This window comes from Macaca mulatta, chromosome 3, assembly GCF_049350105.2.
Source record: "Macaca mulatta isolate MMU2019108-1 chromosome 3, T2T-MMU8v2.0, whole genome shotgun sequence".
Taxonomy (NCBI): domain Eukaryota; kingdom Metazoa; phylum Chordata; class Mammalia; order Primates; family Cercopithecidae; genus Macaca; species Macaca mulatta.
This window is the reverse complement of record NC_133408.1, coordinates 197,562,449-197,575,303: the sequence shown is the minus strand read 5'-3', so window position 1 is coordinate 197,575,303 and position 12,855 is coordinate 197,562,449. Positions and strand designations below refer to the sequence as shown.

Sequence of the window (12,855 nt, the reverse complement as noted above, 5' to 3'; positions counted from 1 at the left end):
CATCAGACAGATCCTGCTAGCACAATGTTGTCAGGTGGGAGACGGATTCCTGGTGCTTCCTACTCACCATCTTCCCAAAACTCATTCCCGCTTTACTTCAGTTTTACAGAAACTTTGTAAATTGAGTGGGGTTCATTTAATAGTTTACATTTTAGTGATTTTAAAACTGTTGGACTTTTTGCTGTTTTTGACATTTTTGTGTTCATTCATTCATGCAGTTAATGCCAAGGTAGAATCTGCTTATGGAGTGAGAACTTGTGCCCATGTGCAGGGAGAAGTGCGTGGTGCAGTAGCCAAAGCCTACCCAGATGCTCTGTGACTTCACCTCCTCACCATGGGGCACCGCGGCCCCCTCGCCTTCTCTGCTCACTGTCTGCTACCCTGTTTCCAGCTCCCTCGCCTCTGTTCAAACAGGGCCCCACTGGACAGGCCTCCTACAGCCCGCTTTACAAGACAGTCTCTCCTCTGTGCCCTTCCCTCCCCAGCCCTGCACGCCACTTCTCTACCCAGCTGTCTCCCCCAGAGAACTCACTGTCAGCCGACAGGAGCTAGTCTGCCTGGGCTGCTGGCACACACTTCCAGAGTGGGAAATCCATCTTCTCCCCGTCCCGGAGGCTGGAAGTCCAAGACCCAGGTGTGGGCAGGGCTGGTTCCCCCGAGGCTGAGGAGGGTCTGCTCCCGGCCTCGCCCCTCCTGCCACTGGCCTGAGAGGACCTCGGCTTGTCGGGCTTTTCTCCCCGTGTCTTCATGCTGCCCTATGCTGTGTGTGTTTGTCTCTGAGTCTGAACCCGCCTTTCATATGGACACCAGTGATACTGGCTTAGGGTTCACCCTATTGACCCCAGCTTAACTGAGTCTACGATGGCCCTATTTCCAAATCAGTTCACATTTGGGCTTTAGGGTTTCAACATATGAATTTTTAGGTGACATAATTCAACCCATCGTAGTATGATTGATTTCTACAGCATCTCTAGAACGTGGACCCCTTGAGAGCAGGGCTGGTCTTGCTGTTCATTGCTGCATTAGGAAGCAGCTCCTGGCGCCCTGCTGGCATCCTGCATGCTCACTGGATGAGGAATGCAGGCGTTTCGGTCTGCTGGGGTGAAAGCCTTTGCAGTACAACATGCTTTTACGTAACAGTGTAACTTAATACTCCGTTAAAGTGGTACTAACAGGATTTCACAGGCAACTCGTGACTTTGAACCTGAATGCTAGCCTTCAGGATGAGCCATCAAGCTGCAAACCACCCTGGTGATGCTCGTGCCTGTTGACAGAACAGGTCCCCAGCCAGGCGGCCTTGGGGGGAGTCTGCGGCCACAGTGGCTTCCACGAGTGTCCCCGCCCGCTGCCCTGAGTTGCTGCCAGTGGGCTGGCTGCCTGGTTTCCACGCTTACCCTTCCACTGGGTAGTTAAATCGCCCCTCATTGGGTCCTGGTTCACATCAGAGCCCATTAAAAACAGGTGCTTTCTCCATGGATCTGCCCCGTCTTCAGTCAGAGTCCCAGCATTCGCCGCACCTGTCCGTCCCTTTGCCCTTCTCCCCTTTATTGTATTTTTACTGAAGGCCGAGAGGAGCCAGTCTCCGCACGGTCAGACACTTGCGCTTCCCACAGCCCCGTCTGCACTGCACTGTTTGTCTGGTTGCTTGAAACTCAGGTGACCCCTCGTGCCTGAGGGGGCAGCTGACCCCAGGCCAGGAGAGCAGGGTGTGTGTGGGGACCAGCGGGGCTGTGGGGCCACGGGGCTTTAGTTCTCCAGGACTGCTGGCTCTGTGGTGACTGCTCCCCATCCCTGCTGTCGTCTGCAGCCCCCTGCGCCCCGAGGAAGGAAGGCAGCTGGTGGAGGACGTCGCCCGCCTCCTGCAGATGCCCAGCAGCGCATTCGCCGACGTGGAGTAAGTCCGGGGCCCTGGGTTCCTGTTTGGCTCCTGTTGCTCGGACGCAGAGGCTGGATGGGAGGGAAGGAGCTGCGAGCCCGTGGCTCTTGTTAATTACACGAGGGAACCTGTTTAGAGAAGTGAAAAGGTGATTTCAGCAGCTTTGTTAAGGTATTTAGAGGCAGTGGAAACCAGTGTTTAAGGGGAAGGATGAAAATCTCCTGAAGGACATTGTCGCTGCAGCCAAGTGTCAAACCTGTGGTGCTGGAACCACCCAAGGCTCTAGAACATTCTGCACATGCCCTGTGCCAATGTGTGGGAGCCTCTGGATGGCCCACCCCAGAGAACGCTGTGGCCGCATTCATGAGCACCTGCTGTGGACACGGCCCTGTCCCTGGCTGTCAGGAAAACGTGCTGCCCTGCGGAGACCTGGCTTTGGATCCCGAGCCTCTGCAGCTCCCACAGCAGGCGTGGCCCTGGTCTCAGCGTGACCTGGTTTAGAGAGTTGTGGGCACGAGGCATGCAGGGCTGGCGTGTGAGTACACACAGGGGCAGCCTCTTTCCTGTCTCACGACAAGTGCTTGAGGAGGAGCCATGTGTGCATATGTGAATCTTGGAGCAGAGATGGCTGAGTGCAGAAGCTGCAGGAGCTCCCACAGGGCACAGCCGGGTATGAAGAGAAGGTCAGAAAGAAGAGGGAGGGTAGAGTGACATCCACGGAGGACCTGAGACAAGAGGCCCGCCCAGGCTATGTACCCACCTGCCTGTAGATCGAGGGGTGCCTGCCTACACATGTTGTTCCCTCACTGACTCTTCACACAGGGGTGATGTCATTCCCTCACTGCCCATTCACACAGGGGTGATGTCATTCCCTCACTGACTCATCACACAGGGATGACGTCATTCACTCACTGGCTCCTTCACACAGGGATGACGTCATTCACTCACTGTCTCTTTCACACAGGGTGATGTCATCACTCACACTCTTCACACAAGAGTGACGTCATTAACTCTGACTTGTCAGACAGGGGTGATGTCATTCACTCACTGGCTCTTTCACACAGGGGTGACGTTCACTCCCTGGGTCCTTCACACAGGGGTGACGTCATTCACTCACTGACTCTTCACACGGGTGACGTCATTCACTCACTGACTCTTCACACAGGGGTGACGTCATTCACTCACTGACTCTTCACACAGGGGTGACGTCATTCACTCACTCTTCACACAGGGGTGACGTCATTCACTCACTGACTCTTCACACAGGGGTGACGTCATTCACTCACTGACTCTTCACACGGGTGACGTCATTCACTCACTGACTCTTCACACAGGGGTGACGTCATTCACTCACTGACTCTTCACACAGGGGTGACGTCATTCACTCACTCTTCACACAGGGGTGACGTCATTCACTCACTGACTCTTCACACAGGGGTGACGTCATTCACTCACTGACTCTTCACACAGGGGTGACGTCATTCACTCACTGTCTCTTTCACACAGGGGGTGACATCATTCACTCACTGACTCTTCACACAGGGTGATGTCATTTACTCACTACTTCACACAGGGATGACGTCATTCACTCACAGGCTCCTTCACACAGGGGTGACGTCATTCACTCACTGACTCTTCACACAGGGGTGACGTCATTCACTCACTGACTCTTCACACAGGGTTGACTTCATTCACTCACTGACTCTTCACACAGGGGTGACGTCATTCACTCACTGACTCCTTCACACAGGGGTGACGTCATTCACTCACTGACTCTTCACACAGGGGTGATGTCATTCACTCACTGACTCTTCACACAGGGTGATGTCATTCACTCACTGACTCTTCACACAGGGGTGACGTCATTCACTCACTGACTCTTCACACGGGTGACATCATTCACTCACTGACTCTTCACACAGGGGTGATGTCATTCACTCACTGACTCTTCACACAGGGGTGACGTCATTCACTCACTGACTCTTCACACAGGGGTGACGTCATTCACTCACTGACTCTTCACACAGGGGTGACGTCATTCACTCACAGGCTGCTTCACACAGGGGTGATGTCATTCACTCACTGACTCTTCACACAGGGGTGATGTCATTCACTGACTCTTCACACAGGGGTGATGTCATTCACTCACTGTCTCTTTCACACAGGGGTGACGTCATTCACTCACTGACTCTTCACACAGGGGTGACGTCATTCACTCACTGACTCTTCACACAGGGGTGACGTCATTCACTCACTGACTCTTCACACAGGGTTGACTTCATTCACTCACTGACTCTTCACACAGGGGTGACGTCATTCACTCACTGACTCCTTCACACAGGGGTGACGTCATTCACTCACTCTTCACACAGGGGTGACGTCATTCACTCACTGACTCTTCACACAGGGGTGACGTCATTCACTCACTGACTCTTCACACAGGGGTGACGTCATTCACTCACTGACTCTTCACACAGGGGTGACGTCATTCACTCTGACTCTTCACACAGGGGTGACGTCATTCACTCACTGACTCTTCACACAGGGGTGACGTCATTCACTCACTGACTCTTCACACAGGGGTGACGTCATTCACTCACTGACTCCTTCACACAGGGGTGACGTCATTCACTCACTGACTCTTCACACAGGGGTGACGTCATTCACTCACTGACTCCTTCACACAGGGGTGACGTCATTCACTCACTGACTCTTCACACAGGGGTGACGCCATTCACTCACTGACTCTTCACACAGGGGTGACGTCATTCACTCACTGACTCTTCACACAGGGGTGACGTCATTCACTCACTGACTCTTCACACAGGGGTGACGTCATTCACTCACTGACTCTTCACACAGGGGTGACGTCATTCACTCACTGACTCTTCACACAGGGGTGACGTCATTCACTCACTGACTCTTCACACGGGTGACGTCATTCACTCACTGACTCTTCACACGGGTGACGTCATTCACTCACTGACTCTTCACACAGGGGTGACGTCATTCACTCACTGACTCTTCACACAGGGGTGACGTCATTCACTCACTGACTCTTCACACAGGGGTGACTTCATTCACTCACTGACTCTTCACACGGGTGACGTCATTCACTCACTGACTCCTTCACACAGGGGTGACGTCATTCACTCACTGACTCTTCACACAGGGGTGACGTCATTCACTCACTGACTCTTCACACAGGGGTGACGTCATTCACTCACTGACTCTTCACACAGGGGTGACGTCATTCACTCACAGGCTCCTTCACACAGGGGTGACGTCATTCACTCACTGACTCTTCACACAGGGGTGACGTCATTCACTCACTGACTCTTCACACAGGGGTGACGTCATTCACTCACTGACTCTTCACACAGGGGTGACGTCATTCACTCACTGACTCTTCACACAGCGGTGACGTCATTCACTCACTGACTCTTCACACAGGGGTGACGTCATTCACTCACTGACTCTTCACACAGGGGTGACGTCATTCACTCACTGACTCTTCACACAGGGGTGACGTCATTCACTCACTGACTCCACACAGGGGTGACGTCATTCACTCACTCTTCACACAGGGGTGACGTCATTCACTCACTGACTCTTCACACAGGGGTGACGTCATTCACGCACTGACTCTTCACACAGGGGTGACGTCATTCACTCACTGACTCTTCACACAGGGGTGACGTCATTCACTCACTGACTCTTCACACAGGGGTGACGTCATTCACTCACTGACTCTTCACACAGGGGTGACGTCATTCACTCACTGACTCTTCACACAGGGGTGACGTCATTCACTCACTGACTCTTCACACAGGGGTGACGTCATTCACTCACTGATTCTTCACACAGAGTGACGTCATTCACTCACTGCTTCCTTCACACAGGATGACGTCATTCACTGGCTCCCTCACACATGGGTGATGTCATTCACTTGCTGACTCTTCACACAGGGGTGACCTCATTCACTCACTGGCCCCTTCACACAGTGGTGACCTTGTTCACTCAGTGGTTCCTCACAGCAGATGCTCACTGGGCACCTGCGGCAACCCAGCCTCACACCAGGAACTGGGCATCACCTTTGAGACACATGGGCCCTGCCTCAAATCTGCCACTTATCAGGAAAAGACAGAAGAGTGTATGGGTCATTAGCATGGAGGGCACTAGGGACATGCATGAGAAGCACTCCAGCCAGCCTGGTACCAGAGACTTCTAGAAGTAGAAATCTGAAGGGCACCTGGAGGTGTCCCAGAGCGAGATGTGACATGCAACTCCGGACTGCTCACTGCTGCCCACACCATTCCCAGGGCACAGACACAGGCAATGAGCATGTTCAAGGAAATGTCTATGGACAGGAAAGACGTGGAGGGACACGGGGGGCCCCATACAGGCTGGGGGTTTCCTTGAAATAGGGTGGTCCGGTGGGCAGGCTAGATAGGACTGCTCAGCAGGGACAGAGAGGCCATTTAGGGACCCGGTATGTACAGTGAGAGGACCCTATAGGGTGACCACAGGGAGATGGTCTGACTAGAGCTGAGATACAGCAGCTCTGAGGCCACCTGGGGAAGGTGAGGGAGGGAGCCGGTGCCAGGCGGGTGTGGTGGCAATGTGAGCACAGAGATCCTGGTGTGGGGGGGTGCTGTTCATGGGGCTATAGTGGGCAAGTGGGCTGCAGAGATCCAGGTGAGAGGTGGCAGGTGCATGGGGCTTTAATTGGCAGCCTTGTGCAGACATCCAGGTGAGCAAAGGGGCATGTACTTGGGCTACAGTGGGCAAGTGGTTTGCAGAGATCCAGGGGAGAGTGGGACCAGGCGCAGGGTGAATGCAGTAGAAGGGGCTATGCTGAGATGCAGGTGTTTAGGGGGCAGGTGTATGGGCCTGCAGTAGGCAGCAGAGGTGCAGAGATCCAGGTGAGAGAGGGGGCAGATGCACCAGACTGCAGTGGGCAGGGGATGTGCAGGGATCCATGTGTGAGAGGGGGCAGGTGCACCAGGCTGCAGTGGGCAGGGGACTTTCCCAGATCCAAGTGAGAGAGAGGGCAGTTGCATGGGCCTGCTGTGGGCAGGGATCCAAGTGTGAGAGGGGGCAGGTGCAGGGCAGAGGCAGATATCCACATGAGAGAGAGGACATGTTCATGGGCTGCTGTGGGCAGGGGACACGAGGAGATACAGGTGAGGGAAGAGAGCAGGTACAGCGTTGAGTGCAGTGGGTGACCACTGAGTGACTTCTGCCTGGGAGACAGGATTTGAAGAATTGTAGAAAGGCAGCTTCAGGGATGAGAGTAGATCTGAGTGCAAAGTGTGTGTTGACCTGCACAGTGTGACGCCTGCCCATGGAAACACAGGCAGGCGGGGCCTCAGGCAGTCACGCGTTTTCCGTGTGGCTCACCACGGGGAGGGCCTCTGGTTCCCAGAGTGGCCTGGGATGTTGGGGCCCCTGGAGTTCTGGAGGTGGCGGGTAGGCTGGGGCTGCAGCTGTTTCCCACCTGGTAGGAACTACTTCCATGTTTTAACTTCTGGTGTGACTGAGGTGCTGGAAATGTATGGAGTGGCTTTCAGCACACCAGGGACTTAGGAAGGGAGAGTGTTTGAGGGAGCTTCCTAATGGGTTTGATTGATAGACAGGTTTGTTTCAGGTACCTGGATGACTTCTAAGGGGTGCTGTCCAGGTGACTTAGGGGACAGATCTCGGCAGGTGTAGATGCCATAACCTTAATGTACAGTGGACAGCAAGGTCCCGGTGTCTGATGGGATCAGGAGACGGAGGTAAGGGAAGAGAAGGGGGGCAGCAGCGATGTGGGGTACGTGGCCCCTTAGGTGTATGTGAGAACAGAGACAAGCATGTGTGTTGGCACCACCTTGGTTTCTTGTGAGGTAGCTCCCAGTCAGTGTTTTGGGTTCCTAGGGAAGAAATATTAACTCCAGGGAAACCACACAGGACAGATTTCACAGAAGTTGAAAATAGAAGAAGCTCCCAAGACCCGAAAGAGCTGAGATGCTTCCAGGATCTTAAAATGTTCCTCTTTATGCTGAAGGAGAATTAGATAATCTGGTTTTATGGGATCCCAGGGAAGTGACTTTTCCTCTCTGGCCATAGTTTTATATTTTGAAAATTAGAGGGGTTTGCCTACTTGATCTTTAGTGATTATTCAAGGATTAATCTTGTGAACCTGTGACCTGGGACACTAGTGAAAATCATGTAACAGGCACTCTATCACCTTTGGGGAGCAGGACACAGGTAGTGTGGCAGGGTTATATCCCAAGGGCAGACCCCACAGCAGGTGTCTGTGTGGAGAGGCTCATTTCATCAGCCCCTGGAGACATCCTCTTTATCAGTGTTTTGGGGATTCCCACAGTGGCACATTTTTGAGTAGTGATAAACAGTGACTCAGAAAAGGTGGAAATGGCTTCTTCCAGATGACACAGAAGTGTGTGTGTGTGGAGGCAGGGAGGGAGCTAAGAAAGAAGCTGGAGACAAGGATGGAGGTGATGGTGGAGCTCTGGAGGAAACTAGGCTCTTAGAGCTGGGAGGGAGCAGAGATGGAAGTTGGGATGGAACTTGATAGAGAGGGGGATGAGCTGGGATGGAGCTCAGAAAGGAGCTGGAGATGCCACTTGGAAGGCGTAAGGATAAAAATGAGATAGAGCAGAAATGGAGCTGGGGGAAGCTAGATGGAGCTGAGGATGGGCCTGGATGTGGAGATGGGATGGAGCTGGGGATAGAGTGCTGTGGAGCTGGGATGGAGCTGGATGGAGCTGGGGATAGACCTGGAGCTGGATAGAGTGGATGGAGCTGCAATGGAGCTGGATGGGGCTGCATGAAGTAAGATGGAGCTAGGATGGAAACTGATGGAGGTAGGGACAGAGCAGGGCATGCATGTGGATGGAGATGGATAGAGCTGGGATGGATCTGTGGATGGAGATGAGATGGATGGAGCTGGATGGAGCTCCATGGTCTGGGATAGAGTTTATGAATCTGGATGAAAGTCTATGGAGCTTGGTTCAGCTTGGGATGGAGCTGGGATGGAGTAGGAATGGAGCTGGATAGAGGTTCATGGAGCTGGGGATGAAGCCTTGGGTGTACCTGGGGTAGAGCTGGGATGGAATTTGATGTAGCTGAGTGGAAGTGGGATGGAGCTGGGATGAGAGTGAAGCTAGGATGAGTTTGATGGAGCTTAGTGGAGTTGGGATGGAGCTGAGGGTGGAGCTGGGATTGAGTTTGATGGAACTGAGTGGAGTTGAGATAAAGCTGAGGGTGGAACTGGGATGGAGTTATCATGGAGCTGAGGGTGGAACTGGGATGGAGTTATCATGGAGCTGAGGGTGGAACTGAGGATGGGGCTGTGGTTGGTGCTGGATGGAGCTGGGATGGATTTTGGGATGGAGCTGGGATGGATTTTGGGATGGAGCTGGGATGGATTTGGGGATGGAGCTGGGATGGATTTGGGGATGGAGCTGGGATGGATTTGGGGATGGAGCTGGGATGGATTTCGGGATGGAGCTGGGATGGTTGTGATCATGGGTGGTTGCTGGCTCTTCCTCAAGCTCTCCTCCACTGCTGACAAGGCCTCCATCCATCCTCTTCTCACTCTCTCTTCTCCCTTCTGTTCTCCTCTTTCTGTCCCTGTCTAGGTGAGCCCTGTAGTCTTCATCTCCTCTTTCATTTTGTGAGGGGCCCTGCTGCTGATCTTGGTGTCTTACTATTTCCTTATCTATGACTTTTTTATCCATCCACAAATCCCTGATTTTCACAGCAGTAGCTTTGCTCTTCAGTCGTGTTGATCCTGATGTGTCTTCCAGGGCCTTTTTTGGGAGTCTCTGAGCCTGAGATTCACCTGACCTCCACTGTCTTCATCCTGGCCTTCCTCAGGCCTCCTGATGCCTCAGACTGCTCCGAGGAGGGCGTAGTGAGGAAGCACAGAAAAGAAATCTCAGGGAGAGATGCCCTGATGCTCCATTGCCTTAAATCTGTCTCTAGGCTGGGCACAGTGGCTCACGCCTGTAATCCCAGCACTTTGGGAGACTAAGGCGGGTGGATCATGAGTTCAGGAGTTCAGGACCAGCCTGGCCAAGATGGTGAAACCCCAGCTCTACTAAAAATACAAAAATTAGCCAGGCGTGGTGGCAGGTGCCTGTAATCCCAGCTACTTGGGAGGTTGAGGCAGAGAATTGCTTGAACCTGGGAGGCAGAGCTTGCAGTGAGCTGAGATAGCACCACTACACTCCCGCCTGGGTGACAGAGCAAGACTCCATCTTTAAAAAAAAAAAATCTGTCTCTAAGAACCAGAAGGAAATGTGTCCAGGCTGTTAACCATTATGGGCTGAGTGGGACGATCTAACTGCATGGGCGTTACAAAGAGCAGTGTGCTGTGACCCCCGACACCGTTGATGTCCATCACATCAAGTGGGGGGCATGCAGTGACCTGGCACAGAGCAGGACACGTAAGAAGGGGAGCACTCATCCCTGTCCCTGAGCTGTTTGAAACCTGGGTCATGAGACAAACAAGTTGGACAGTGCTAGAGAAGGTTCCAGAACTGCCAATGACCTCAGACATTCCGAGTACATCTCAGGCTAGGGAAGTGAGGCTGGAGAGGAGGGGAATCTCCCGGGGTCCAGAGAGTGGGCCCTGCCTTGGACATCGCCGCTCCCTGGGCACAGCAGGGTTAGTCCAGAAAGTGCAGTTTTCCTGATGGTCTTTGAGTCTCACCTGTGTGCACAGCTTTTCACGTTCTTTTCCTACTGCTGTTATTTTAAGGATTTACCTCTTACTTTGAATTGGAAGGAACCACCTGCCATCAAGTGTCCTGAATGGTTCAAACTGCATTCCTTTCCACGAAGGATTCCATCCCAGGCCTGTATCTTTGGCACTATCCCTCCAGGAATATGGCCCCCAGGAAGGCACCTGGGTTTAGGACTCGGGAGCTCACCCTGGGCCCAGGCCACATGCACAGGAAGGATGCGGCCAAAAGTAGTGAATGGGAGCCTCACACTGACTGCAGCTGATGACCACAGGCCCTTTGTTCTAGGTGCTCACACCTGCTTGTTCTGTCAGATAGAGATAGGTGCGTGTCTGGACACCCAGGCCTTACTGGGTCCTACTGATGACTTATTTCACAAGGAGGGGTTCCCCATGCACTGATACCCCAGCTCCTGTCCCGTCAGGCTCCCTGTCTAGGACTCAGCTCTGATGCCGCTGAGGAGCCCGAGGTACCGTCCTGGGGGCGTGTCCTCCCGGGTCTGCAGTGCCTTCCCTGCACCGTGGCCCCCAGCACATTAGCCGTGTGCTGTCTTTCTCCCCAGACCATCAGCTCCTCAGTGCCTGTCTGTGTCCTGAACAATGCAATGAGTCCTTGAACAACAAAGGCCTCATCCCTCCAACACCCGCAAAGCTGCGGGCCCATCCCACACCCCCTCCTGCCTCTCTCCATATATCAAATACATGGGGCATGCTCTGTGGTTCTGCAGCCCTGGGAAACTCACCTGTTGCTGCCAAGGCCCCCAGTACTGATGAACGCGTGGATGTGTGGAGGTGTGGATGCCTCCTTAGTTAAAAGTGAGATTGTCATCGGGGACATCTGGGGGTCATGGAGAAGCAGCAGCCTGGATACTGTGAGAGGTGAATCTGTGCAGAGCAGGGTGGCCTGGAGCCATGGGAGGGAGGAGGCTATCGCACCGACACATAACTGAGAAAATCGGGCAGAGGGCAGGCGTCACAAGAGGTGGCTTTGGAATAAAACGTCCTCGGGCCAGCTCAGGACGCGTGCACTGAGTTTACTGTATTTTCCTCTGGCAAAGCCCTTCTGTGGTGGCTGTCCACACACAGAAGGCCGTGGCTCAGCCGCACAGGGGCTCAGTGTTTTCTGAAGGTTCCCTCCCGGCCACCCTGCTGCCGATGGCTGCCACGCACAGTTAGCGTCATGGCTCCAGGGTGAAGGCGTGGGCTAGGGGCTGCCTGGCATCTGGGCTCCGTGCCTGCCACATGGGTCCAGTTTGTGATCTGGGGCTTGGGAGAGGAACCACCTCATCCTCAGGATAGGAGAGGGGCCACAGGGTCAGCTGCAAGCTCTGTAGCTGCTCAGTGTGAGCGGATACTGGGACCTCAGGGCCCACCGTGGTGTAGTGACGGGCAGAGGTGGGCCTGCCTCTGCTCACTGCTTTGGCATCTCTGCCCTCCCCCAGTAACATCCCCTGGGACGGAGTGGGCCAGAATGAAGCATGGAGGAGCGGTTGGCCCCGTGGCCAACAACTGGACGGTCAGGGTGGTCAGGGGCTTTACTGTCCACACTGACTGGAGCAGACCTGAGGCCGGCGGGCGCACTGTTGTGCTGGGAACACATGAGTGGGATTTTCTTAAACACAAGGTGGGACTTCTTTTAAAGTCTCCATAGCTTTCGCGGTGAGCTGGGTTTTAAACTCTTTTGGTGCAATGGAAGATGTGAGCTCTTTATACACAATGGGATTGTTTGGGCTGGAAGAAGGAATGAGTTTACTCTGCTGATTGTTTCTTTTGCTGTGCAGAACCTTTTTAGTTTAATTAAGTCCCAACTATTTATCTTTGTTTTTGTCACATTTGCTATTGGGTTCTTGGTCATGAAGTCTTTGCCTAAGCCAATGTCTAGAAGAGTTTTTCCAATGTTATTTTCTAGAAATTTTATGGTTTCAGGTCTTAGATTTAAGTCCTTGATCCATCTTGAGTTGATCTTTGGATAAGGGAAGAGATGAGGATCCAGTTTTATTCTCCTACATGTGGCTGCAAATTATCCCGATTATCCCAGCACCATTTTTGAATAGAGTGTCCTTTCCCCACTTTACGTTTTTGTTTGCTTTGTCGAAGATCAGTTGGCTGTTAAGTATTTGAGTTTATTTCTGGGTTCTCTATTCTGTTCCATTGGTTATGTGCCTATTTTTATACCAGTACCATGCTGTTTTGGTGATTATGGCCTTATAGAATAGTTTGAAGTCAG

At 53.1% G+C, this 12,855-nt stretch overlaps 1 protein-coding gene across 3 annotated transcripts in view; it reads left to right on the top strand.

Annotated features, from left to right (window-relative positions):
• Nucleotides 1–12,855, top strand: part of PTPRN2 (protein tyrosine phosphatase receptor type N2) — a 1,015,036-nt gene that overhangs the window by 448,087 nt on the left and 554,094 nt on the right. For 2 of the 3 annotated variants that reach the window (XM_015135381.3, XM_077997823.1), the window contains one exon: nucleotides 1,808–1,894. The exons of the other annotated variant lie outside the window; for it this stretch is intronic. In XM_015135381.3, the coding sequence (XP_014990867.3) occupies nucleotides 1,808–1,894 (87 nt within the window). The remainder of the gene's footprint in view (nucleotides 1–1,807; nucleotides 1,895–12,855) is intronic. 3 annotated transcript variants of the gene reach the window in all.